The sequence below is a fragment of the Microcebus murinus genome, chromosome 2 (assembly GCF_040939455.1).
Source record: "Microcebus murinus isolate Inina chromosome 2, M.murinus_Inina_mat1.0, whole genome shotgun sequence".
NCBI classification, from domain to species: domain Eukaryota; kingdom Metazoa; phylum Chordata; class Mammalia; order Primates; family Cheirogaleidae; genus Microcebus; species Microcebus murinus.
In genome coordinates this window covers 115,053,696-115,080,614 of record NC_134105.1, presented here as the reverse complement: position 1 = coordinate 115,080,614, position 26,919 = coordinate 115,053,696, and the positions used below count along the sequence as shown (strand labels likewise).

The following is a 26,919-nucleotide window of genomic DNA, read 5'->3' as shown; positions in this document are numbered from 1 at the left end:
AGTCAGCCTTGAATTTCTTCCATCCAATGGGCCCTGGCTTGTCAGGCCCTGGGTAAACTGGCTGCCTGCCAGGAAGCCTCCACTGGCTGGGGCATTCCAAATCCCTGCTCTCATTCTTTAAAGATACACCCCTGGGGGATTTGCTGGGGCTTGTGCCTTCTCCATTCCAGACCTCCTGGCACAGACTGGGATTTTGGCTTTCGCTGGGCGGGGCAGCTCTTTGGCCAGCCTTCCGCCTCTGCCTCCTGGGGAGGGTTGGACAGAAGACCTCAAGGACTGTAGCCAACTCTGGGCTCTCTGTGCAGTTCACTGGGGTGCCTGCTAATAGGGCCTCTGGAGAGCAAGGAGGTCAACTAGTACTATATTCCTTTTTTTTTTTCCAATCTCCTGAACTGGAAGTTTTACATCTTAGTTTTGCTCTTTTAATAGTTATCTTTATAATGTTAATATTCATATTTGACTTAACAATGACTTTTTTTTTTTTTTTTGAGACAGGGTCTCACTCTGTTGTCCTGAGCTAAGAGTGCAGTGGCATCATCATAGCTTACTGCAACCTCAAACTCAGGGGTTCAAGCGAGCTTTCTCCTTTAGCCTCCTGAGTAGCTGGGACTATAGGGGCACACCATCACACCTCACACATGTTGTTCAGGCTGGTCTCAAACTCCTGGCCTCAAGTGATCCCCCCCACCTTTGGCCTCCCAAAGTGCTAGGATTACAGACATGAGCCACTGTGCCTGGCCTAACAATGACAAAGTTTTTTTTTTTTTTTTTTTTTGAGACAGAGTCTCGCTTTGTTGCCCAGGCTAGAGTGAGTGCCATGGCGTCAGCCTAGCTCACAGCAACCTCAAACTCCTGGGCTCGAGTGATCCTTCTGCCTCAGCCTCCCGGGTAGCTGGGACTACAGGCATGCGCCACCATGCCCGGCTAATTTTTTATATATATATCAGTTGGCCAATTAATTTCTTTCTATTTATAGTAGAGACAGGGTCTCGCTCTTGCTCAGGCTGGTTTTGAACTCCTGACCTTGAGCAATCCGCCCGCCTCGGCCTCCCAAGAGCTAGGATTACAGGCGTGAGCCACAGCGCCCGGCCAATGACAAAGTTTTGAAGGCATTCATCAACAAATAATTATTGAGTTAGTACTGCCTACCTGACACTTGTTCAGGTGCTGGGGAAACAGCTGTACCCAAAGTCTCTGCCCTGAGTTCATACTAACTTGGAATATTTTTACTCCATTCACACCTTTAAGAGCTTTCATTTTCAGTTAGACAGGAGGAATACGTTTTTGAGATCTATTGCATTGCGTGGTGATTATAGTTAACAATGTAATATGTATTTCCAAAATTTCCAAGGCAGATTTTAAACGTTCACACCACAAAATAGTAAGTATGTGAGGTCATGGATATGTTAATTAGCTTGATTTAATCATCCCATAACATATTCATATATCAATATCACATTGTACCCCATAAATATATATACAGTTATTTGTGAATTAAAAGTAAAAAGGGAGCTTCCTTTTTTTTTTTTTTTAGAATTTTAGTTTCATCATGTGTTTAAAGCTCCCAAATTAGTCATTTTTATAATATTTGTGGTTGGTGTTTAACTTTTTAAATTTAAATTTTATTTTTTACAAGTTCTTATTTAGATTTATCCACATATTTACCAATTTGTTTTCTAACAGTTGATTCTTACATCCCACCCCAGCCCTTATCTCTGGATTCAGTTCCTTCTTCATGAAATGTGTCCTTAAGGTAATCAATGAGGAATCATGAATAACCATTTAGGCTTTGTTTTCTTCAAGAGTATATTTGCTGCCTTCCAAATGAGGGCAAATGTACTCTTTTCCTTAGTACTTTGATATTATCCCAGTGTTTTCTAGCCTCGATTTTTGCTTTTAATGGGTTTGCTGTTTATCTAATTGTTACTCCTCTCTAGTCAAATTTGCCTTCGCTGATTGTCTGAATCTTGGTGTTTGTCAGTTTTCGTTATCATATGCCTTCATTATTGTATGACTTTTTATCATTTATTCTCAGTTCTTGATATGGTCTTTCAATTTGAGGACTCATGTGTTCTTTTTTTTTTTTTTTTTTTTTGAGACAGAGTCTCGCTTTGTTGCCCAGGCTAGAGTGAGTGCCGTGGTGTCAGCCTAGCTCACAGCAACCTCAAACTCCTGGACTCAAGCAATCCTGCTGCCTCAGCCTCCTGAGTAGCTGGGACTACAGGCATGCGCCACCATGCCCAGCTAATTGTTTCTATATATATTAGTTGGCCAATTAATTTCTTTCTATTTATAGTAGAGACGGGGTCTCGCTCTTGCTCAGGCTGGTTTCGAACTCCTGACCTTGAGCAATCCACCCACCTCGGCCTCCCAGAGTGCTAAGATTACAGGCGTGAGCCACCGTGCCCAGCCTCATGTGTTCTTTAGTTCTAGAAAATGTTGAACATACCTCTAAATTCTGTGTCAATACTAGTAGGTTGGATGTTTTTGACTCAATAGAAACCCAACTTAAAATGGCTTCAAAAATAATTTTTTAAAAAGGTATTACTTCACATAACAAAAAGCCAGGAGGATTTATTAATTTATTAGCTCAAGTGACTTCAGGATTTATTCATTTATTAGCTTAAGATCCAGCCTTTCTGCTGTGCCACGCTCAGCATCTTGGCTCGGCATCTCCAGTGGTCCACGAGGACTGCCGCAACGCCAGGCTGCCCCTCTCTCTTTGCCATGAGGGTCATTAGAGAGATTTCTCTTCCTGGTGTCTTCATGAGATCAAAGCAGCTTTTCCCAGAAATCTTCCCCTCACCTCCAACTTTTCCTCCCGCTTATTTTGCCACAACTGGAAGGAGGAAGGGGAACACAATTACTGGTTTAGACCAATCAGGACCTAGATTCCTCCAGAACTAGGGATGGGATCAGCCTTCCCTGACTCACTTGAAGGAGAACTGGGCGCCAGAACTAAGTCAGGTTTGCCAGTAAGAAAAAACAGAAGGGTTGGTGGGTAGCACCCAACGGCATCTGCTACGCCCACTCTCTCTGACCTCTCCTGCTGTCCTCCCATGGAACATGCGTTGGGTCTTATCTTGTCCTTCCTGTACCTTGACTTTTATTCCATGTTTTCAATTTCTTAATCTTCCTGACTGCATTCTGAGTGAAATTCCCACGGACTTCTCTTCCAGCTCAACATCTTTCTCTTTAGCTAAATCTGCTGTTTAACATACCCATTGAGTTTGTAATTTTGATGGCTAAAATTTTAATTTTCAGGAGGTTCCACTTGGTTCTTTTTTTGCAATTACATATTATTTTTTCATGGTGTCTTGTTCTTTATTATGGTTTCTACTACTTTTCCTTTTAAAGCTTTTAATTGTTTTGATTTTATAGTCTCTTTCACTGTTTTCTGTTAATTCAGGTTCTTAGAATGTCGATTCTCCTGTTTTTTGTTCTTGTTACCCTCTCTCATGGTGAGTGCTGTGTGTTCGCTTTCACCAGGTGTTTTTTTGTTTGTTTGTTTGTTTTATGAGAGTGGAAATTCCCTGCAGAGCCATTTTGTGTTTACTTCTGCCAGAGTTACTTTTTACATGGGTTTCTTAGCTTGGATTTCTGCACCAGGCAGAATAAATGTGGAACCCTCCTTAGCATGGCACATGTCTTACTGTTTCTCATGGAAAAAAATTTTGGTGCTCCACCCAGAGCCTCAGGTCAGTGATTGTGTTTTGTCACTTCCCTATGCCAGTGGGAGTTTTTCTAATCCCCATTTCCACCGAGAGGGAAACTCTTCCAAAACCTACTCTTGTTTTTTTTTTTTTTTTTTTGAGACAGAGTCTCACTTTGTTGCCCAGGCTAGAGTGAGTGCCGTGGCGTCAGCCTAGCTCACAGCAACCTCAAACTCCTGGGCTCAAGCGATCCTCCTGCCTCAGCCTCCCGAGTAGCTGGGACTACAGGCATGCAAAACCTACTCTTTATGCAGGGTATTGGTTCCAGTTCTCTGCCTTGTTGGCCCCAAAGTCATCCTCCCACATAAAAACCTGTGCCCTAGGGGACTTGAATTAAATCTAATACCCTTCTGATCACAGGTGTGAGATGAATACTCTGGCTTTGAATTTTTTTTCTCTCTTACTTACGGGTTTTCTTTTCAAGTTTGGCTTTTTTTTTTATTAAAAAGTTTTGGGTCTTCACTTCTAGGAACACCATGATCAAAAAAAAAAAAAAAAGATGTTTGAAAATTTAAAAAATTAGAAAAAATAAAGAAAAAAAAAGTTTTGGATCGTATTTAATCTGGCATTTCTACTCGTTTGGAGTAGGAAAGATGCTCACTTAAACTAAGTCCATCATGTTGCTGAAAAAGACTCCCATAATAGGTAAAAAACTATACTTTGGGCCGGGCGAGGTGGCTCACATCTGTAATCCTAGCACTCTGGGAGGCCGAGGCGGGCAGATTGCTCGAGGTCAGGAGTTCGAAACCAGTCTGAGCAAGAGCGAGACCCTGTCTCTACTATAAAAAAATAGAAAGAAATTAATTGGCCAACTAATATATATAAAAAAACATTAGCTGGGCATGGTGGTGCATGCCTGTAGTCCCAGCTACTTGGGAGGCTGAGGCAGCAGGATTGCTTGAGCCCAGGAGTTTGAGGTTGTGGTGAGCTAGGCTGACGCCACGGCACTCACTCTAGCCTGGGCAACAAAGCGAGATTCTGTCTCAAAAAAAAGGTTAAAAAAAAAAACTATACTTTGCTTGGGTAAAGTGTTACACCTTATAAAGTACTTCCTATTCATCTTCTCACTTGCCTTTTATATTTTCAATTTCTTAAATCTTTCTGACTGCGTTCTGGGGAATTTCCCTGGACCGATTTTTATAGTTATATTTGAATAGTAAGTTCATACTGATACCTCCAATAACCAATCTAACACCATGAGGTTCTTTCTTACCTTCTCCTATTTTGTAATTTGTGTCTCCTTTCTCCTACAACAAGAAACTTAGTTCCCAACGAAAGCATGTATACTCAATTGCTCTATACCCAACATCTAACCTACTAAGTAAACTTAGTTCTTTTATCTGTAGAATATATATCATTAAGGCTACACAGTCAAAACATTATGTTTAAAAGTTACATGTGAATGTAAACCAGGTCTTCATGTGGGTGAATGTTTCAAAAAATATCACACCATGAAAAATTATAGAGATTAAAATTACTCTTTGAATGTATCAATAATTTGAAATATAAACAAATCCAAATAAATAAGTTTGTATGAAAAGAAAAAAAAAGTTACATGACTTAATTCTTTTCTTTGTATGATTATAATATCAATTTAATAGACATTAGGCTTATTTTTTTCTATTTGCAGTCACTTTTAGGTTTACTTTTTGCATATATTTTGATTTAATTTTATTATTTTAGTATGTAAAATATTTACCATGGATCAAAAATCAAAACTATAACGAACACTTAGTGAAATTTTATCTTAATTTCTGACTTATCTTTGAGGTATATCTTTTTGAATAAATAAACATGTATATTTGTGTGCATATGTATTCTCATTTCAACTTTTTTCTCACTTATTTCCAATTTTTTTATTTTACAACGAGTGCCTCAATAAATAAAATAACCATGTACTTCTGTTATTTTATATGATGAACCTGCATATTCAGGGTGAATACTTAAAAACGGAGTTGCTGCACCAAAGGGTGCATGCTTGTGTAGTTTTGTTGGCTGTTGCCCACTTCTTCTCCTTAGGGCCGAGCCATTTGTGTTCCCACGGGGAGTGTAGGACAGTGCCTGTTTCCCCACAGCCTTGCCGGCAGGGAATGCTGCTAACCTTCTGAACTCTTTTGCTGGTCTCAAAGGAGAGAAGTGGTGTCTCAGTATAGTCTTTTTTTTTTTTTTTTAATTATTTTTTTTATTTTGGCATATTATGGGGGTATCAGTATAGTCTTAATGTGCGTTCCACTTATTTTTAGTAAAAACGGGCATCGTTGCGTATGTTTAAGTACCATTGGTTATCTTCTGTTGTGAACTCTCTGTTTATGCCTTTGTTTTCTGTTGCTAATAACAAAAACCTGACATGGGGTAATTTACAAAGAAAAGGAATTTCATTCATACAATTGTGGAGGGTGAGAAGTCCAAGGTTGAGGGGCTGCAGCTGGTGAGGGCCTTCTTACTGGTTGGGAGTCCCAACCAGGTGGCCCAGGGCTTTACCTGGCGAGGGGGCTGAGTGTGCTGGCTCAGGTCTGTCTTCCTCTTTATATAAAGCCACTGGTGCCACTCCTGTAACAGCCCATTAACCCATAAATCCATGAAGGGTGTGTGAGAGCAGAGCCCTCATGACCCGGTCGCCTCTTTCAAAGGCCGCACCTCTCAACACTGCCACGTTGGAGATTCAGTTCCAACGTGAGTGTCAGGGAGGACAAGCATTCAAGCCATAACAGTCTATTATCCACTTTCCCTAGTCTGGTTTTTCATCTGTTTTTCTCTTTATTCCTTAGGAATTCTTCATAAATTAGGATGATCAGTCCTTTATCTGGGATGTTAGTTGTAAATATTTTCTCCCCTTATTTCATTTGTCTGGTGTTTCAAAGTCTGTTTTCTTGTTTTTAAATTTTATTTTTTAAATTCACAATAATTGTACATATTCATGGGGCACAAAGTGATGTTCCGTACATAAAATATGTAGTGATCAGATTAGGATAATTAGCATATCCATCATCTCAAAAGTTTATCCTTTTTTTTGTGTTGGGAATGTTTAATGTCCTCCTCCTAGCTACTTGAAGCTATATATTATTGCCAGCTATTGTCATCCTGCCCGGATATAGAACACTAGAACTTATTCCTCCTATCTAGCTGTAATTTTGTATCCTTTAACAAATCTCTCCCTGTCCTACACTTCCCCTGTCCTTCCCAGCTTCTAGTACCCTCTGTTCTATTTTTTACTTCTATGAGATCCACTCAAAGTCTATTTTATTAATCCCCATGTTACCCCTTGTGCAGTTAACTCAAGAATAATATGATAATGTAGAAACTTTATTGTGAGACGTCAATTAACAATTTACTTAAAGAGTCCACAAAACCCAGAACTCACCAGCAAAATACTGAAACCATAAACAGCCTTACAGAGACACAGACATAGAACACATACCTATAAAGTATATTCATGGCACAAAGCTGGAGTAACTAATTTGTTGCATAACTGAACCCAAATTCAGAATACTTTAGCAGTCTGAAAATATGGGCCAAAATGCACAAAATAAAATTTAGTAGAAATAATGTTCTGTACTTAGGCTTAAAAACATTAATTCCATATGTTCACAAGTGGGGACATTTGCCTTCACAGAGACTCGTGTAAGTGTATAAACTTTGGGTTCTAGTTGATCATACGCTTACAGGATGATGGAGGTGTTACAAGAAAGTGTATTCTTAGAGCGAATAGTGGAAGGGGACTATCCTGATCATGGAGAACATTGCCCCTTTGGACCTGACACTTGTCAGACCACAGCCAGAATGGGATGTGAACATCCCAGTTTGGGGGACCACAAAACAAGAAGGTTGTAGACATCTGAGAGCAAGTCCAGAGCAGGGAGGCCAAGTCAGCGAAGGGTCTGGAAACCATACAGAGATAAATGATCAGGAACCGTGGAGAGATTTAATCTGGAGAAGGAAAGCAAGCAATTTTTGAAGTATTTGAAGGCTACCAAGTGGAAGAGGGGTTGGAACTGTGTGTTGCTCCGGACAGCAGGGTTAGGGTCGGTGGTTCTAACCTGCAGCACATTCGGGCTCGCTGTAGGGGAAGCGTCCTTACTGGCATTTGGGACTGCCTGCTTAACCTGCACGCTCCCTGTGGCCGGAAGTGTTTGGATAGAGGTGACAGACCTGCCAGGAGGGGTATGGGACGGCCCTCCTGCTGTTGAGGCAGTTTAAGCACCAGCCTTCTTGTCTGGCCTACGGAAAGCAGTCTTTTCCTTCTGGTGCCTTCTGTGTGTCGAGAGCGAGAGCAGGTGGGGAAAGTGGATCTGTGGGATTTTTTTGGCTACCTAAAAAGTATACGAAGAGTTTTTTTGGAAACATTACTTTGTAGGATTTCATGTTGAAACGTGTCAACCTTGAGTTCTAGCCAAGATCCCGAGCCAGTGTCCTGAAAGCAGGGACTGCCCCTGACAGTGCTGTCTGAGCGCCAGGACCTCAGACAGTGCCTCCACTTACCCTTATAGTCAGTGCTTGCCCTCCCCCGCCTGGCTGTCGAGGGCAGTAACGACCTCCCCCGTGTAAATTGTACTTGATTAAAACCCTGCTCAGGGAACTCGGAACAGTTCCTATAATAATCTTGCTATCAAACTGTAATGTGCACACAACTAAACGAGGGATGGGGTTAAAATGCAGATGTTGATTCTTTAAGTTAGAGATGGGCCTGAGATTCTGCATCTCTGGTAAGCTCTCAGGTGACATTGAGCCTGCCCGTCGGGGCCCACCGTGAGGAGCAAAAGTCTAAAAGCAGCAGTCTGCAAAGTGTCCCCCATGCACCTGGCCTCAGCTTGCTTGTGTAAAATGCAGTTTCCTGGGCCTTACCTGTGATCTCTGCGACCAGATTCTCATGGTGCAGCTCAAAGCGTCGGCTTTTTGAAACTGGCATTCAGGAGACGCTTAAGCACAAGAGAGGTTTTGAACCACTGGCCCTGGGGAAATGGATAGGGTAGTTCAGACGGAGGAGGAAATCGCTCAGTGGGGACACAGTGAGTCCCACACAAAGTTGGTTTATGTAGCGCTGGAGTGGGGAAGGCTGGCCGAGGGTGTGCGGACCAGCTGGGAACCTGGGGCCTGATGGCACTTCTCTAAGCCTTCCTCTTTTGTAAAGCAGAGACAATGTGATCGGATGAATCTTGTTTTTCCAGTTGTCCAGCATGCTCTGCCCAGCCCATGCCGGGGCGCACTGACCATGAGCCTCAGCTCCTCCCTGGGCCACAGGAAGGAGCTGCGTAACCTCACTGCAGAGGAGGCTGGCGAAGGGGGCGTTATTGTCGCTGAGTTCATCGCCATCATTGTCATCACCGTTTTTGTCTGCTTGGGCAACCTGATCATCGTGGTCACCTTGTACAAGAAGTCCTACCTCCTCACCCTAAGCAACAAGTTCGTCTTCAGCCTGACCCTGTCCAACTTCCTGCTGTCCGTGTTGGTGCTGCCTTTCGTGGTGACCAGCTGCATTCGCAGGGAATGGATCTTCGGCGTGGTCTGGTGCAACTTCTCCGCCCTCCTCTACCTGCTGATCAGCTCGGCCAGCATGCTCACCCTTGGGGTCATTGCCATCGACCGGTAAGCTTGGCTGGGATGTGGCGCTGAAGGGTCACAGAGCGACCAGGTGCGGTGACTTTCCGCCTGCTTTAGCTCCCTGGGAGAGTGTCAGGGGCCTGTGCCGGGAGGATGAGCACGCGGAGTTGGGCCCTGCCTCCGTCTCTGCAACCAGGCACGTCTGGTTTTACTGTCTATATTGCACACAATTTTATTTTTTTTTTAAAAGAGATACCATTGCTTAAAAAAATAGTTCTAGAAACCTCCAATTCGCAGTTGACAGGTGAAGAATCAGAAGGCGAGGAAGGTGAAGGGTGAGAGTGGCACTGGGGCGCGGCTCTGACTCTGGCTCTTTCTCCCCAGCGGGCTGCCCGCTCCGGCTCGGCTCGCTTTGGTTTTGGCCGGAGCCTGACTGGTGGAGCCCAGAGAGGGAGCGTGGTCACTCCTCACAGTCCAGGGCTGGAAGGAGAGCGGGGGAAGGAAGGCAGCCCAGGAAGACAGGGACACCTGGGAGAGGCTGCGTGTGCGCTTAGAAACCTGGGTGGCTCCCTGCTCAGTGTAGCTGGTGTGCAGGAAGGTCTGGCACTGCCAACGTCCCCCTGCTACATGTCGCAGGGCCTTCAGATTCCCGAGTCCTGCTGTCGGGGTCAGCTGTGCAGTTGTCGTGGGCTTTGGCAGTGGGTTTCCAACCCCTTGTTTATTAGGACTTTGCTGACAGTCACTTCGTTCATTGCAGACAGGGGCTGGACTTTGTAAGAACAGCTTCTCTGCACGTCTTTTTTCCCTCTAGTAATAAAAGTAATACAGTAAATATAATGAATGAAATAGGAAATACTCATAATCTAGTCAATTAGAGGCACTCAACTGCTTATACATTTACTGTATTTGCTTCCAGTAATTTTTGGTTGTATACAGTGAATTTTTGCAATAGACTCATGGAATGTATATGGTTTTGTGACCTGCTTTTTTTTTTAAACTTAACTATATGATCATGAGCATTTCCTTGCATCTATACATACACTTCAAGAATGTGATTTTTAATGGCTACGTGGTATTCCATCCTGTGGATGTATTAATAGCATTTGAGTCAAGTACTAAATAGCAAGTGGCATCTCACAGGTATGGAAGAGGTGGAAGGGGCCCTTCCAACTAAAGGAGCAGCCTCTATTTATTCAGTTGGTAAGCATGTATTAAGCACCCAGTGTATGCCTGGCACAGTGGTTGATGCTGGGAACACATAGCTGAATAAGGTGAAAAGACATGCCAAGACATTCGCAGTATAGGGGGGCAGGCATGTGACGAGATAACTTCGGGTCCATATGATAGGTATACAGTGCCGGCATGTTGGAGGCACTGTGGGAATGCAGAGGAGGAGAGCAGACTGACCGTGGCATAAGTGCACGGGCCGTGTGCTGAGTGTGTGGTGTCTGACTGGGCTGGATCCCTAGGGGAATGGCTGGACACAGACAGCTTCCTCCACCAGAGCCACGATCCACACTCCTCGGGCCCCACAGCCTGGCCCCAGGGTTACCAGTGACCAGAGCGGCTGGTGGGGAAAGGACTCCTGCCTCACTGCCGTGGCAACTTATCAAGGCCTGGTTATCTTTGGAAAATAGTTCCTTTTCCCTTCCACAGGATGGATTCACAGTGCTTTGAAGCCACATTGTTATGACTAAAATATATAGATGCTGTCACATTTGGTGCCTTCAGATATTTTAATGACGGATGCAATTTACTTTTGATTATTGGTCAGTAGGGTGGCTTGCAAAACACAAGTTGCCTGGACCAACTGCTACTTTTATGTTCAGAGAAATGATCATGATTTGGCCAGTCCAAGATTTCTCCACGTCAGCACTGTTGACATTCGGGGCCGGGAAGTTCTCCGTGGTGAGGAGCTGTCCCGCGCATTTTGTGGGATATGTAGCAGCGTCCTGGCCTCTGTCCACTTGATGCCAGGATCACCTCCCCAGTTGAGACAACCCAAAATATCTTTAGACATTGCCACATACCCCTAGGGGTTCCCAACTGAGAGTCCTAGCCAAAGAAATCTGTCAAACTGGTTGGGACGGATGAGCCCAAAGCGTTGATCTTGGAGCACCCTGAAAAGAGAGCAAGGACAGAATATACAAAGAGTGGCTGCCCGGAGTGAAATGCACACGTCAGTGTCAACACCCTAAACCAGCCGCTGGGGGCACCATTGGACCCACGAAGAGCGTCCCTGTGACTAAATATGAATAAGTGTGTAACGTGTGGTCACCTCTAGCAGAGCTGTGAAGCTGCCAGGATGCCAGGTGCATGTAAAATAGTTCTTATATATTCATTCCATTTTCAGTGGGTGAAACTGCAGGTCTAAAAACAGTATTTCTTTTTTTTTTTTTTTTTTGAGACAGAGTCTCACTCTGTTGCCCGGGCTAGAGTGAGTGCTGTGGCGTCAGCCTAGCTCACAGCAACCTCAAACTCCTGGGCTCAAGCGATCCTCCTGCCTCAGCCTCCCAAGTAGCTGGGACCACAGGCATGCACCACCATGCCCGGCTAATTTTTTCTATATATTTTTAGTCAGCCAGTTAATTTCTTTCTATTTTTAGTAGAGATGGGGTCTGGTTCTTGCTCAGGCTAGTTTCAAACTCCTGATCTTGAGCGATCCGCCTGCCTCGGCCTCCCAGAGTGCTAGGATTACTTATAGGCGTGAGCCACCGTGCCCTGCCTAAAAACAATATTTCAGTACATGAATGCAGCTAGAACAATGGGATGGGTAGTGAGAGCGAAGACTAGTGATTTTAGGAGACTGTTCAGTGTAAGTTAATGTGTTTGCCCCAAGGTAGTTGGAGTTGGCTTAGATTTTGTGTTTTAAGTGACAGCACCTTATTAAAGGGATTGCAATCGAACTGGTTGATCTTGTGGCTGGAGAGCTTAACCCCTGGAATACCTGTGTGCTGCAACTTTCATGAAATCTTCCCATGGGTTCAGGGGTCGTGGTTGGGCTCGTGACTGATAATGAGTTAGAGACAAGATCGAGAGCCTCAGAAGATAGAAGAACAGAAAGCAAAAGAAAACCCCTGTCTTTGGCCTGTATTAACCCACAGGGGATTAGGGAATTGCTTTAGTTCTGTGTTTTCCTTTGAATCTACAACTAGTCCTAAATGAGGCTTCAGCTTAAAAAAAAGAAGTTTCGGGCCTATGATTGAGAACACGTAAACCCATTTTCTTTTTTTCTGGGAGATGTGGAAATGTTCTGTATCTTAATAGAGGTATAGATTTGTGCATTTCAATGTATGTAAATTTTACTCCCCTGCCCCTCCCCCCAACACTAAATACAAAGTGACCTCTGGAGGGTGTGGCTGTACCTGGGCAGGGCTGTGACCTGTGGGGCTCTTGGACTCCAGGAGACTGACCCCAAGAGGGCCGGCACCCAGCTCCACTGCCTGGGCGTCCTGACGGACCTCAGGACTCAGCTGGGAGGAATCACCGTCATGTCCCACTGGAATGGCTGGTGCCCGAGCCTTAGCCAGCGAGTGACAGAAACATTTGTTATCGTAAAGGAGAAGTCTCGCCATAAAGCAATAGTAAGAAGTGGGTGCTGAGAAGAGCCAGAAGGAAATCTGGCAGAGGACAGCTCATGAATCATCATCACGTTCATGACTGCCAGGACGGGGTTGGTCAAAGGACCAGGACAGTTAACATTCGCCAGACCTGGCCTCCCACACCCAGCCGTACACCCGCCCCGAGGTGTCTGAGTTTAGAGTAGCCTGCATGCTTTTTAAAGGGACAGAGAAAAGTAGAAATCTCTGTTTTGGTTTTTTTTGAAGGTGAAGGAACCTTTCTAGAACCCGTCCCCAGCCCACCCACCCCCAATCCCAGCCTAGCAAAAGCCCCTCACTTTCCATTTGCCGAATGCTGTTTCAGCAGCCCACCTGGCAACGGGAAGGAGACCACCCTAGTGGTTTGTTCATCCTCCGGGGGCTTAGGAGGGCCCAGTGTCCCTTGCGGGTCAGGGAAGTTTTGCAGGAGTGCAGGCAATGTGGGCTTCCATCCTCAGGGGGAAGGGGGAGGGGTCAGTGGTCAGGCAGGGCACAGGCTGTCCCACTGCCTTTGAACGGTGGGTGTGACCCAGGCCTTTGATGCACTCTCCCCCGTGCGTTCCGGGAGCACACCTGTGACAGAGCTTCTGTAATTTCCATTTTACAGATGCAGGACCTGAAGCTCTGAGAGGCTAACTCAGCTACCTGAGGTCACACGGCTAGTAGACATCAAACTTCCACCTGAACTTGAGTGCCCAACTGCAAAGGCGTGCTTTTCCCATTGGGTTGCATGGCCTTTGCAAGATGCAAACCCAGATATCAGTGCAGGACAGTGGTCGCCTTGCCCCAGGCCAGCGCGCAGGGATTCTGTAACCCACATCATGATCACGGCTTGTACTCAGGCCCCACACGCTGACGGGGTCGCCTCCCAGGCGAGATCTCGGTCTGCACTCACAGCCCAGGATCAGAGCTGCCTCAGGCTTAGCCCTGCTTAGGAAGACCCAGCTGGGGAGGGAGCACCTCCAGTCGGCACGTGGCAGTTCAGCTGCTGGTGCCCAAGGGTGACTCAGGAAGGTCCCAGTGGAGGAGTGACGTCCCAGGTGAAGTGTGAGGTGTGTAGCCACAATCATTTCCCATCGTCCTGGCTGTACCTGCAGCATTAGTGTGGCTACCCCTTTCCTTTGGCACTTTGCCCTCAGGGGAAGGCCCTGTTTCCCTGGAATAAAATGTCTGGGTGCGGATGGTCAGTGGTGGTTTACTTTCAACTCTGTGATCTGAGTCCTCCCACCCATTCTGGTTAAAGACCTGGTCTTTATCTAGGCCTACAAGGCTCCATGCACGCTGGCGCCTGCCCACCCGGCTGGCTCCTGGTCTCTTCTCTCCACTTCGCACTCTGCATTCTTGCCGAATTGTGCTCCATGCAGCTTCCCCATTGAGCAAGCGCCCACTCACATCTCGGTGCCTCGCCCAGGCTACCTTCTGCCTGGGCTGGTCCTGGGCCAGTGTCCCCGACCTTTCGAGACCCGGGTCTGGAGCATCACTTTCCCCAGGGAACCTGCTCTGGGCCTCCAGTCCCTCTAAGGGCTGCCAGTTTGAATCGATAGCGCTCCTGGCCCGTCCCCTCCTTAACAGCATCAAGCGACTGGGCACCACCCCCTGTCCACGGACTCTGAGACAAGAAGGCTTGCAAGGAATTGCTGGGCATGCGTGTTGTGGGTCACAGAGTCAGACGGCCTGGGTTCATTTCTTGTTTCTTCCATGTATCTGGGGTGGGCTGGTTAGCATTTTCTCTGCTTCAGTGTCCTCATCTGTAAAGTGAAGATAAGATACACCCCTGCTCAGAGCTGTGAGGATTCAGTGCGGCCCTTACCACTCCAGACTGTCATACTCTGCTTAGGTGACTGTCCTCCCCACAGCTTCTCGCCTGCATTTCCGGGACGTAGCGTGGGACTTGGCAGGGGGCAGGCCTTCAGCAGGTGTCCACTGAGTGAATGAACCCCGTAGTCCTCAGACCTCACTGTGGTCCTTAATCGTCCCTCTGGAAACTGACCTAAACGGATTAATGTCGGCAACGGCAGAACCGATCGGGCCCCGTGCCCAATCCCCCAGGACCCCTGTAGGTGCCCCCAGACCGGCCACACCTCCAAATAGGAATGGGTTCTGGTGTCACCACGTGGAAAGAGGACTGTCCGCGCTCGGTGTTATTGCCGGCGTCCAGCTCTCGGCGTCCAGCTCTTCACTCGTGGAGAGTCTTGCGGACTGTGAAGCATGGCACCGTCCAGAACGTGCCGGGGACTGGGAGGAGGGGCTGCCAGCATCTGTCCCGCAGGTCGGCCGTGAGAAATGCAGCAGAGCCCACCCTGGGTGTTCCTTCTCCCCTTGACTCCTCTCTCTCACCCCTCCATCCTTTTCTAGCTACTATGCTGTCCTGTACCCCATGGTGTATCCCATGAAGATCACGGGGAACCGGGCCGTGATGGCGCTTGTCTACATCTGGCTTCACTCCCTCGTCGGCTGCCTGCCGCCCCTGTTCGGTTGGTCACCGGTGGAGTTTGACGAGTTCAAGTGGATGTGTGTGGCCGCCTGGCACCGGGGGCCTGGCTACACCGCCTTCTGGCAGATCTGGTGTGCCCTGCTGCCCTTCCTGGTCATGCTGGTGTGCTACGGCTTCATCTTCCGCGTGGCCAGGGTCAAGGCCCGCAAGGTGCACTGCGGCACGGTGGTCATTGCGGAGGACGATGCCCAGAGGCCCGGGAGGAAGAACTCCAGCACCTCCACCTCCTCTTCCGGCAGTAGGAGGAACGCCTTTCAGGGTGTGGTCTACTCTGCCAACCAGTGCAAAGCGCTCATCACCATCCTGGTGGTCATCGGTGCCTTCATGGTCACCTGGGGCCCCTACATGGTGGTCATCACCTCCGAGGCCCTCTGGGGGAAGAACTCTGTCTCCCCGACCCTGGAGACCTGGGCCACGTGGCTGTCCTTTACCAGCGCCATCTGCCACCCCCTGATCTACGGACTCTGGAACAAGACGGTACGCAAGGAACTACTGGGCATGTGCTTCGGGGACCGGTACTACCGGGAACCGTTCGTGCAGCCGCGGAGGACGTCCAGGCTGTTCAGCATTTCCAACAGGATCACAGGTAACTGGGGAACTTGTCAGGAAAGGGGTCCGTGCTCTGAGGCAGGGGTAAGCCATGGGCCTCTCGGCCACGCCGGCCTGTTGAAGGGTGAGTCCTGAGGCTGGCTGTGTGGCCCCAACGCTCAAAGCACAGACTTCCTCTGGGGCAGGAACATTCCAGAGTGTCTGCTGTGATTTCCAAGCAGCCTTCCGTCACTCAGCAGCTCGAGGCCGTGCTGACGAGGAGGCCAGCAGAGCTCCCGATGTGCGTCCCAGAAGAATTGGGCAGGGGATGTCACTGTTCAGAAATCCGTTTTCCGAATCCCCAGCCTTGGCCTGCTGGTCTGGAGAGTGTAGTCACTTCTTCACTAGAGAAAAAAGACTCGCAGTGTTGGACCAGGCTCCCTCCTCTTGGCAAGTCCTTTCCTTCCAGTGTTTCCTCTTGTCCCTGCTTCCTGTCCACCCCACTGCTGGTCCAGCCTACCCCCTTCCTCGACCGACCTGCACCCTGGGCCCTGCCTCTCAGGTCGGGGGTCTCCTGGTGTGCTCCTTGACGATTCAGGGGTGTCAGTGCCAAACCTCAGCCTCCGCTGGGATGTCGCCATCTTGTGTGCACGGGGCTGCTCCCCCATCTGGCAACGGGCTAAGCGCGCAGGTTTCTGGACATGGTCCTGCCACCTTTGACGAGACCCAGGCGAATTACTCTAGTTCTGTCTACTCTGATCTAGGAGTTAGATTTTTTAAAATCTTTTTATTTTGAAATAATTTTAGGTTTACAGAGGAGTTTGAATAACAGTACAGAGAATTCCTGTGCTCACCCTGCCTCCTCCCGTAGTAACATCTTTCTTTCTTTTTTTTTTGAGACAGAGTCTCACTTTGTTGCCCAGGCTAGAGTGAGTGCCCTGGCATCAGCCTAGCTCACAGCAACCTCCAACTCCTGGGCTTAAGCAATCCTCCTGCCTCAGCCTCCCGAGTAGCTGGGACTACAGGCATGCGCCACCATGCCCGGCTAATTTTTTCTATATATTAGTTGACCAATTAATTTCTTTCTATTTATAGTAGAGACGGGGTCTCGCTCTTGCTCAGGCTGGTTTCGAACTCCTGACCTCGAGCAACCCTCCCGCCTCGGCCTCCCAGAGTGCTAGGATTACAGGCGTGAGCCACTGCGCCCGGCCTACATCTTTCATAACCATAGCACAGTTCTGAAACCTGAGGCATCAACGCTGAGCGTTGGGGGCAGGGCTGTTAACTACAGGCTTGATTCAGATTTCACCTGCTGCTCCGTTACTGTCCTTTTTCTGTCCCATGACCCAGTTTAGGACCCCACATTGTTTTGGTTGTCATATCTCCCTTTGTCTTCTCAATCTTTGACAATTCCCTTATCTTTTATGACAGTCGACACTTTTGTATGCATCAGGTTTGTTTGTTTATTTATTTATTTATTTATTTATTTGAGACAGAGTCTTACTCTGTCACCCCTGGTAGAGTGCCGTGGCGTCAGCCTAACTCACAGCAACCTCAAACTCCTGGGCTCAAGCGATCCCCCTGCCTCAGCCTCCCGAGTAGCTGGGACTACAGGTGTGTGCCACCACGCCCGGCTAATTTTTTCTGTTTTTTGTAGAGACGGGGTCTCGCTCTTGTTCAAGCTGGTCTTGAGCTCCTGAGCTCAAGCGATCCTCCCGCCTCGGCCTCCCAGAGTGCTAGGATTACAGGCGTGAGCCACCGCGCCCGGCTCATGAGGTATTTTGTGGAGTTCACTTTGTGTTTGATGCTTTTCAAGATTAGAGTGAGGTTTTATGTTTCTGGCAAGAATTCAGCAGGGGAGATACGCTCTTCTTCGTGCATCCTGTCCCTATCAGGATGCCTGACTTATGCCAGGATGACTGACATAACATTGTCAGTGTGCCTCTTTCCTAGTTATGTCATCCTCCATCTCTTAGGTAAGGTGCTGTCTGTCAGCTTTTTCCACTGTCTAGTCACTAATTTTTCCTATTGTAATTAATAAATACAGCAGAGGAGATTCTTTGAGACATTGCAAATATCCTGTTTCCCCGTCAGCCTTCACCCGCTGTTTTTAGCACGAGTCGGAGGGTCTTGCCTCCAGCAGTTATTACCAGGTTGTTCTGAAGGGAGGTGGCTGGATTTTTAGGACCAGGTTTGAGGGACCCCGTCACCTGGCCAAGCCCCTGCAAGAGAGCTGTTGAGGGCACTGAGTTGGGGCTGCAGCCTGAATCTCTTGCTGGATGACTTTGGGCGTCTCTTCGAAGCACCCTCATTAATTTTTCTTCTTCATGAAATGAGATGCCTCAGAAGGGTGAAAGAAATAATGACTCCTGATTGTAAATCCTGAGTGGCAGTGACGGGAGACCCTTCCATGCGGCACTGAAACACCAGCGTCACTGGTGTGTCATGGTGATGGAGTGCTATTTCTTGGGAAAGAAAGGAAGCCTGGGACTTTTTATTTTGACCACGGGGGGGGGGTGGATCTCCCTGTATCCCAGTATTTTTTATTTTATTTTATTTTATTTTTTATTTTTTTTGAGACAGAGTCTCACTTTGTTGCCCAGGCTAGAGTGAGTGCTGTGGCGTCAGCCTAGCTCACAGCAACCTCAAACTCCTGGGCTCAAGTGATCCTCCTGCCTCAGCCTCCCAAGTAGCTGGGACTACAGGCATGCGCCACCATGCCCAGCTAATTTTTTCTATATATATTATTTGGCCAATTAATTTCTTTCTATTTATAGTAGAGACGGGGGTCTCACTCTTGCTCAGGCTGGTTTTGAACTCCTGACCTCGAGCTATCCGCCTGCCTCTGCCTCCCAGAGTGCTAGGATTACAGGCGTGAGCCACCGCGCCCCGCCTTGTATCCCAGTATTTTAACCACCGAAACGCCCGCCCCCTGCCAGTGAGTTGCAAACCCACATTTCCACGCCTGACTTGTGATCCGCAGTACATTCAGTGTTTGGCTTCACCTCGCTGATTGACTTATTTATTCAGATTTTGTGAGATCACTTGTCCTCTAGGCAAGAAATAATAGATGTTTTCTGTTTCAACGGAGTTAAGGACGAGGAAGGAAAAAAAGCGAGGAAAGAGAATGGAGGAGGAGAGGGGAGCTAGAACAAAAAGAAGCATTTGCTTCTGGGGCCAGGATTTTCCACACGGGTCGCTTGTGCCTGCCGTGGAAGCGCTGGCGAGGCCGTGAGCACGGGCGGGAGCCGGCAGGCGCGAGGGAAGAGCAGCCTGGTGGGATGATGGGTTCTGAGTGGTTGGCCTCACCCAGGAATGGGAGTAGAGGGATCCTTGCTGTTCTTCCCAGAAGGTCCTTGTCCCCCAGGAGGAGGCCGCCGAGCGTCAGCAAGAGTCAGGGACCAAAGCAGAATGAGGCGGCCCAGCCCAGCCGCCCACCCTGCGCGGTCCACCCTGACTGCCCCGCAGATCTGGAGGGAGAGCCCCGGCCTCCGCCTCATGTCCCCGGTCCCTCTGTCTGAGCCTCGCCCTCTGTGGGCACGGCTTCGATCCTCGGCAGATCCTAAGCCCAGATCGCCATCCCGGCCCGTGTCCCGCCCTTAGCACGCCGTGAGGAAGATGACGAGATCTGTTCCAAAGCCAGCAAGCAAGGACTCGGAGCCTCTGTTTTGGTTTTGTTCCTCTCCATTTGTGTGGGTACCTGGAAAGTTTTAAGCAAGGGATCAGTACTCGGAATCACAAACTTCCCTGGAAGAGTGCGTGTGCGCAAAGGCAGGGGCAGCATCCCACACGTGCCTGGACCTTCCCAGCCGCCTCGACGTCAGGAGTCCCACGAGCACTCGACAGTGTTTGTTTCGTACATCAGGTTTTCTCAGCGTGTTCTCCCCACACTGAAGAAGTGCAAAAGCTCAGGCTTTCCCTGGAGCGCCAGCAGTCACTGGGCCACCAGATGCCTTCAGCTTTCCAGGGCTTATTTACTGGCAGAGCCCCACCGGGAGGCTCACCTGGGCATTTAGATCTCTGGGCTACCTGGAGGCTGCCAGGCAGTGCCAACTAACGGTGGACAGGTCAGCCCTGGAGGGGACAGTGGCTGCTAGGGCTGAAAGGTGAGCTCAGTGCCAACATTTTGTCTTAAGATGCTAAACCACAAATTGAAGCTGACAGGTGGCCGCTGGCCACTGGAGCCGAGGAGAGGCCCTCAGGAGAAGGGACACCCAGCTTCTCCGACAGCCCTCACCTGCAGATCCCGCCCCGTCACTGCAGCCAGGGCCCGGGCCAGGCGGGAGGGCAGCCTCCCTGGATGCCCCTCTCACCCTGGCTGATGCGTGTGCATAGAGATCCCTGGGCTCGGAGCCTTTCCAGGTGTCTCCTGGGGAGCCGACCCCTGCTCACATTTACCCTGGGGAAACGGCTCACTCCAGCTTCTGCTTGGAGGGGTCTGGGCTGGAGGGAGGGCAGGGAGACCCCAGAGCCTTTGAATTCTCCTCCCTTGCTTTTCCAAGCTCCTTTCCTAGTGGCACCTGGAGGTCACCTTGTTGCACAGAGTGCCTGCTTCACCTCGGACCCACACCCCTGTTCTCTTAGTTCCTCAAAGGTGCTATGGCTTTTACCCGCTGCACGCTGCTGGGGAGCCACGGACCTGTTCCCTGTGCCTTTGAGCTTTGGTGTTTGTTGGGTTTTGAGGGGTTGGGTTGGGCCCAGCCCAGGAGAGAGATTGTTTCCTGTGAAAAATCCCGGGGTGAGTGCAGGGTAAACACAGAGTAGAGGGATGCCACCTGGCCACCCACTTCCAGACCTTTCAGCGGAGCCACCCGGGCCTGGCTCCAGGATTCCTCCCGCTGGTGGGGACCCAGACATGTTGCTGGCTTCCACCGCAGCCTCAGAGATGGCGTCCAAAACCCACTGTGGCTTCAGCTCTCCCAGTTGGCAGGGAATGGCCCCGCGGGCTCCGCTCCCCGAGCCAGACGTCCTGTGAGCACAGTCGTGTCCTCAGGCCAAGGCCCTGGAGGGGACAGTCACGTGCGGGGACACGCGTGGGCCCGCTCTGGTCCCAGCCCCCACCCCTGACCCCTAGTAAGGGACTGGGACGCACGGGAGGTTCTGAGAGAAGCTTGCTGTGGCTCCTCCCCGCCGCCATCTCCTCCATGGCTCCAGGGAAGCAGGAGAGTGTGTTCTGGTAGCTCGTGCCCTGAAGAGTTAGGGTGCAAGTGAAGAATGTGGCTCTGCTACCTCGAGGGCTCTGCAGGAGGACGCAGGTTGTCCTTTGTGGTTGAGCTCGTTCAGTCTCCTAGGCAGGAGGTCTTCCTCGTGGGATCTGAGGGGTTCAGTTTTTTCTGCCATATTTTTAAGTTCTCAGAGCTTTGTGTTATCTCTGTGTTCCCTTTCTTACAGCCTCCAACTCTTTTTTTGTGGATTCCTTGTTTTCTCAACTTTCTAGGGACACCCAATTATAATTTTGTTTTGCTTTCTTTCTTTTTTTTTTTTTTTTTGAGACACAGTCTCGCTTTGTTGCCCAGGCTAGAGTGAGTGCCGTGGCATCAGCCTAGCTCACAGCAACCTCACACTCCTGGGCTCAAGCGATTCTCCTGCCTCAGCCTCCCGAGTAGCTGGGACTACAGGCATGCGCCACCATGCCCGGCTAATTTTTTCTATATATATTAGTTGGCAAATTAATTTCTTTCTATTTATAGTAGAGATGGGGTCTCACTCTTGCTCAGGCTGGTTTCGAACTCCTGACCTCGAGCAATCCGCCCGCCTCAGCCTCCCAGAGTGCTAGGATTTGTTTTGCTTTTCTATAAGCTCCCTGTATTGTCTCTTCTGAGATCCATTTTTCTTTATTCTTTTTCTCCCCATGTCTGTCTTTCGTGCTAGTACCGTTCCCTAAACGTCTAGGCATCCCTTCAATAACGAGGCCCCGCAGGGAGGGCCGTGGGGAGGCTGTGGCTGCAGGTGGCCTGGCAGGGCCGTGTCCCTGGCACCCACCTCTCCAGACCTGCTCGAGATCTTTTCTCGAGCGTGGGTGGGTTCTTCCGGGGAGGAGTGTTCCAGTGTCCAGCCCAGGCTGCGTGGGACAAGGGCCAGGGTCCCTCTGATGAACAAGTGGATTCTCACTGTCCCCTCAGTCTTTACCGTGTCACCCGCCTCAGCTATGCCCCGGGCCACTGTCTCCACTCTCCTGCCAACACAAGGCCAGGCGCCGGGAGCCCAGGCTGGGGAGAGCAGTGGAAGGGCCGGCTGCTTCCCGCGGGGACTTTCTGTCCCCAGGCCCCCAGTTCCTGAGCTGCTGGGGCCTCCCCGGCTGCCAGCGCCATTCGCGCTCCTGGGTCAGCTCATCGCCCTAACCCATCTACTTTCCAGCTTCCAGAAATTCTCTCCCCTTTGGGTTTTAAGCCTCTTTTGAAAAATCCATTTTTGGTGTTCAAGTTGGATTCCAGGAGGTGAACGGGTCACTGAAGACCTGAGAAGACCGTTCGGCTCCCACTTGCCTTGTTGGTGTTGGACACCGCCGGGGAGGTTCCCCTCTGGGGGGCCGGGCGGGGCCCTGGCGTGCTGGGACAGGAACACCGGGCGAGCGGGCCGGAGCAGCCAACTCGGCCTGCCTTTCGGGGACAGGGAGCGAGAGGAACAGCTGCGGGGAAGCCGGGATGGGAAGGTCAACTGCCTCGGTCAACTGCCGTCGCGCCTTCAACGCCAACTTTGCCTTTCAGACCTGGGCCTGTCCCCGCACCTCACGGCGCTCATGGCAGGCGGACAGCCCCTGGGGCACAGCAGCAGCACGGGGGACACTGGCTTCAGCTGCTCTCAGGACTCAGGTACCGTCACGCTTTGTGAGCCTCTCACCCGTGTCCCCCGATGCGGGTGCAGGAGCTGGTGCAGCGGCACTTCCCACGGGGGTGGGGAACTTTGCACTTTCAAGTTGTAAATGTGTATTTAGTGCAACGCATCTTAACTGAGGTAGAAATTCAGACGGTGAGAAGAGTCACTCAGGACACAGCGTTCCTGTTGACAGGACCCTCTCGCCGCTCGGCCGCTCCCGCCCCCTCCACGCGGGGCCTGCAGACTCCCGCGTCCGCGCCACGCCCCGCGCGGCTCGAACCCGCTGCCCTGGGTGGCGTTGCCGTGGTCTCCACGTGGCGGGAGCAGCCGCGCTGGCTGTCTGCAGACTCCGCGGAGCAGGACGACAGGGGTTTGTCGGGCAGGTGCCGCAGGGGGGTTGGCGCCCGGCTGTGGGTTGGAGTGGGAGAGGGGCCGGGGTGCGAGGGCGGGGAGAAGGAGGTGTGGGGACTCCGTGTTGCTGGTTTGTGTGCACAGCCGGCCGCTTGTTTTAGGGACGGATGTGATGCTGCTTGAGGACTACACACCTGATGACAACCCTCCCTCCCACTGTACGTGCCCGCCCAGGAGAAGGAGCTCGGTGACATTTGAGGATGAAGTGGAACAAATCAAAGGTGGGTCTCTGTGACCGATGGCTTCTAGAGAACAGGGGAGAGGGGGGGATGACTGGGAAAGTCCTCAGCCCAGCCCTGCCCCGCCCCAGAGCCTTGGCCTTTGCCCACCCCCATTCCTCCCCTCCTCCCCGCCCTGCGGGTCTCGCCCGAGTCCTGGGCAGACAGTGGCTTCAGGCTCCCCCCACACAGAGCCCACATTCTGGGTCACATCTCCTCCCTCAGGAGGTTGTCTACAGGCATGCGCCACCATGCCTGGCTAATTTTTTTAATGTATTTTTAGTTGGCCAATTAATTTCTGTTTTTAGTAGAGACGGGGTCTCGCTCTTGCTCAGGCTGGTCTCGAACTCCTGACCTTGAGCGATCCTCCCGCCTTGGCCTCCCAGAGTGCTAGGATTACAGGCATGAACCACCACGCCCGGCCCCCTCTTTCCCTTGGTTTCATTCCCGTGTGGGTGATGCGTGGTTAGAAATCTGAACCTTCCCCCTCTGAGCCTCAGTTTCCCCCTGTGGAAAGTGAAACAATGGCCCAGAGAGTGTATCTGCTAATACTTTCCTGGAGCAAGAGCTGCCTTCCTGCTGTCTGTTGCCCTTTCTGAAGCTGCGGTGGCTCTTGAGTCCTGCGAGGGGGACGGCCCTGCCCCTGGTGCAGCCCCTGCGTCTCCTCCTACCCCGTCTGCTCTCAGCTCACCCCAGCACCCTTGTCACCTCTGAAACATGCTAATTAGGAGGGCGGCGAACGAGCCGCCCAGGCTGCCCGCAGAGCAGTGAGGACAGCCACCGTGCCTGGGCTGGGGCGTGGCGCGGGAGTGCAGGGACTTCAAGACCCAAGGTCTTCAGAAACGCTGACAGTGGAAGTCAGCGTTCCCGTCGGAGTTATTTTCGTAATTAATCACATCTCCGGAGCTCAGAGCGAATGGAGGTCAGAGAGGTGGAAATCGGAGCATCCCCTTCACTGGCAAAACACATTCTAGAACTGAGCTTGGGCTGCCAGCCTCGTGGGTTTTGTAACATATTACTCTTCACAGAACATGTGCATCGAACCCCCGCCCACACAGCGCAGCTTGCCCCATTGCGCCTGCCTTGTGGAGGTGGCAGTCGGAGAGCAAGGCCCTGCCAGGGGAGTCCTCTCCCCGAGAGTGAGTGGCCGGGCAGAGGGCGGCCAGGGCCCCTCCACGCTGTCCCTCTCGGAGTGTGGGCTGCAAGTCGCCCACCGTCCAGAAGACGCGAGGAGGAGGGTAGATGGCTCCCCCGAGATGTCCAGGCGGGCGGTGCGGCCGATATGAAGGATGACAGGGCAGTGGGCGCCACACGGAACAGCCACCTCCTCACGTCTGTCCTTTTAGTTGTCAGCGGTTCTAATCCTCGGTAGCAGCTTGAACCTTTAATGTCACGTCCAACCCTGAGGTTCTCCGCGACCTCGGGGAAGCGCTGAGCAAGTGTGGGGAGGAGAGAGGTGATGGCTCGGTTTTGGAAGTTTGTAGCTGTAGATGTTACACCGCTTTAGGGAGCGAAGGGACCAGAGGACGTTTCCAAAGATGTAACAGTTCTGATGAATAATGCTAGAAAGGATTTATCAGGCTTTTCTAAGCAGCTTAGAAAGAGCGATCTCGCCGAATGATCGCAGTAACCCTGTGAAGCGAGAGGAGTCTTGTTACCTTCTCTTTTCAGTTGAGGAAGTTGAGGCTAGACCTCATCACTTTTCCGAGGTTTCCCGGGTAAAGGGTCGGGGAGTCAGGGCTTTTACCCTTGGGACTGTGACTTCAAAACCTGTGCCCTTGCCCTCCATTTGCGTCCCCTCCCCGGGGCAGCTGAGCCACGACAGGCAGGTTCCCGGGTGGTGGCTGGTCCAGGCTCCTCGGCTGACCTTTCTTCTGCCTTCTCCCTCAGAAGCTGCCAAGAACTCCGTTCTCCACGTGAAGGCCGAAGTACACAAGTCCCTGGACAGCTACGCAGCCAGCCTGGCCAAAGCCATCGAGGCTGAAGCCAAGATCAACTTGTTTGGGGAGGAGGCTCTGCCAGGGGTCTTGTTCGCGGCACGGGCCGTCCCGGGCGCCGGTTTTGGGGGCCGTCGAGGCAGCAGGACTCTCGCGAGTCAGAGGCTCCAGCTGCAGAGCATCGAAGAAGGGAATGTCCTAGCTGCAGAACAGAGATGAAGGCCTGGGGGCGGGCTGGGGCCGCGGGGGCCTCCCGTGCCCGTCTGTGCCGGCGCCCGGGCGCGTCCCTGTGCACCGCGGGCCACACACGGGCGGGGACGTCTGCTGTGCAGCCACGGGAAAAGGACTGAAAATCACGTCTGCAGCCCATGACCTCAGTGCCGCCTTGAGACTGCATGCGGGCTTCTCTGAGGTCCCAGTGATGGAGCCAGAAGCATCTAAAGCAAAAAAAAAAAAAAAAAAAAGCAGGTGGCAGTGTGGCCCTGGCTTTTTGGGAGGTGGGGCAGAGAGGAGGACTAGAGACCGTGGGCTTGGAAGGAAAGCACGGTATGGATCAGCTTCTCTTCACAGCCTGTGTCCCGGTGGTGCAGCCACCCACTGTCCCCGAGGTTTCAGGCGGGGGACCCTTCCCAGTGCACTTGGAGGATGGCACTGTAGTTCTTCCCAACACAGCCTCTGTGTGGGCCGTCAGCTCTAGACTAAGTGGCCTGCAGAGAGAGACCCAGGAGCAGAGTGCCCCGGAGCGACTTCCCACACCACCTGTCCTGCCCAGGAACTGGCCCTCAGTGTCGCCCCCCATGGGTGCTCGCAGGGCCCACCCACGAGCCTCTGAGGACGGGGGCCCACCTGCCCCCTTTCTCTACTGACAGATTCTTTGGTATTTCAAAAGAAGGGCGAAACCACTATGCAAGATAGGAGGAAGGGGCAGGTACCATGTGTGTTTCATTTCCAGAATAAAAAAGAATCCACTGGGTTAGGACATGCCGCTGTTTTACCAAGACTAACGGGGGCTGTGGTGCCAAGCACAGCCAGGAAACCGATCCTGTTGTACTGGCGGGAATCCCGTCCCCTGGGAAAGCCTCACTGAGTAGCTCCTGTGTGTGCTGTCTGAGTGACCAGTGGACACAGCTGGCCGCAGTGGCACAGGGCAGGCTCCCCCGGTACAGCCCGGGGCAGCTCAGACAGGACAGCAAGAGCACTGGGCCCGGAGTCAGCAGCCTTGGTTCTTGGCCCAGCTCTGCCTTCGTGTGCACGCTCGTGTCATTTGGGACATCTTGTCACCTCTCTAGGTCCTCTGTAAAATGGGAAAGGGGAGTGGGGAGTTGGAGTGGATGGTTTCCAAGATCATTTCCGGCTCTGACCTTGGATATTCTCTGAATGTGTAAATTAGAGGCAGGAAAAAAAAAAACAAACCAAAAGTAGACCCGTGGACCAATATCTGTATAACTTCTGAGTGTAGTTGCCGGTGGACATACGAAGTGTGGCCCAGCCTGGTTTCCCTGTCCTCGTGACTCGTGTGTTTGGAGCAGAGTCTGGACAGAATGCCAGCCGCCAAGACGCGTAAGCGGAGGGAGAAGGCCACCGCCTCGGAAGTGGACGTGGAGCAGCAGGAACGTGATTTGTGGGTTAGACCTCACTCCTCTCCCCTCTGAGTGGGAGCATCTG

At 50.9% G+C, this 26,919-nt stretch overlaps 1 protein-coding gene across 3 annotated transcripts in view; it reads left to right on the top strand.

Annotated features, from left to right (window-relative positions):
• GPR161 (G protein-coupled receptor 161) overlaps positions 1 to 26,235 on the top strand; it is a 45,437-nt gene extending 19,202 nt beyond the window's left edge. For all 3 annotated transcript variants that reach the window (XM_012783883.3, XM_012783884.2, XM_076000364.1), the window contains exons 2-6: positions 8,879 to 9,296; positions 15,206 to 15,930; positions 22,580 to 22,684; positions 23,201 to 23,320; positions 25,208 to 26,235. In XM_012783883.3, the coding sequence (XP_012639337.1) occupies positions 8,879 to 9,296; positions 15,206 to 15,930; positions 22,580 to 22,684; positions 23,201 to 23,320; positions 25,208 to 25,473 (1,634 nt within the window). In that variant the 3' untranslated portion in view covers positions 25,474 to 26,235. The remainder of the gene's footprint in view (positions 1 to 8,878; positions 9,297 to 15,205; positions 15,931 to 22,579; positions 22,685 to 23,200; positions 23,321 to 25,207) is intronic.
• Positions 26,236 to 26,919: the final 684 nt, after the last annotated feature.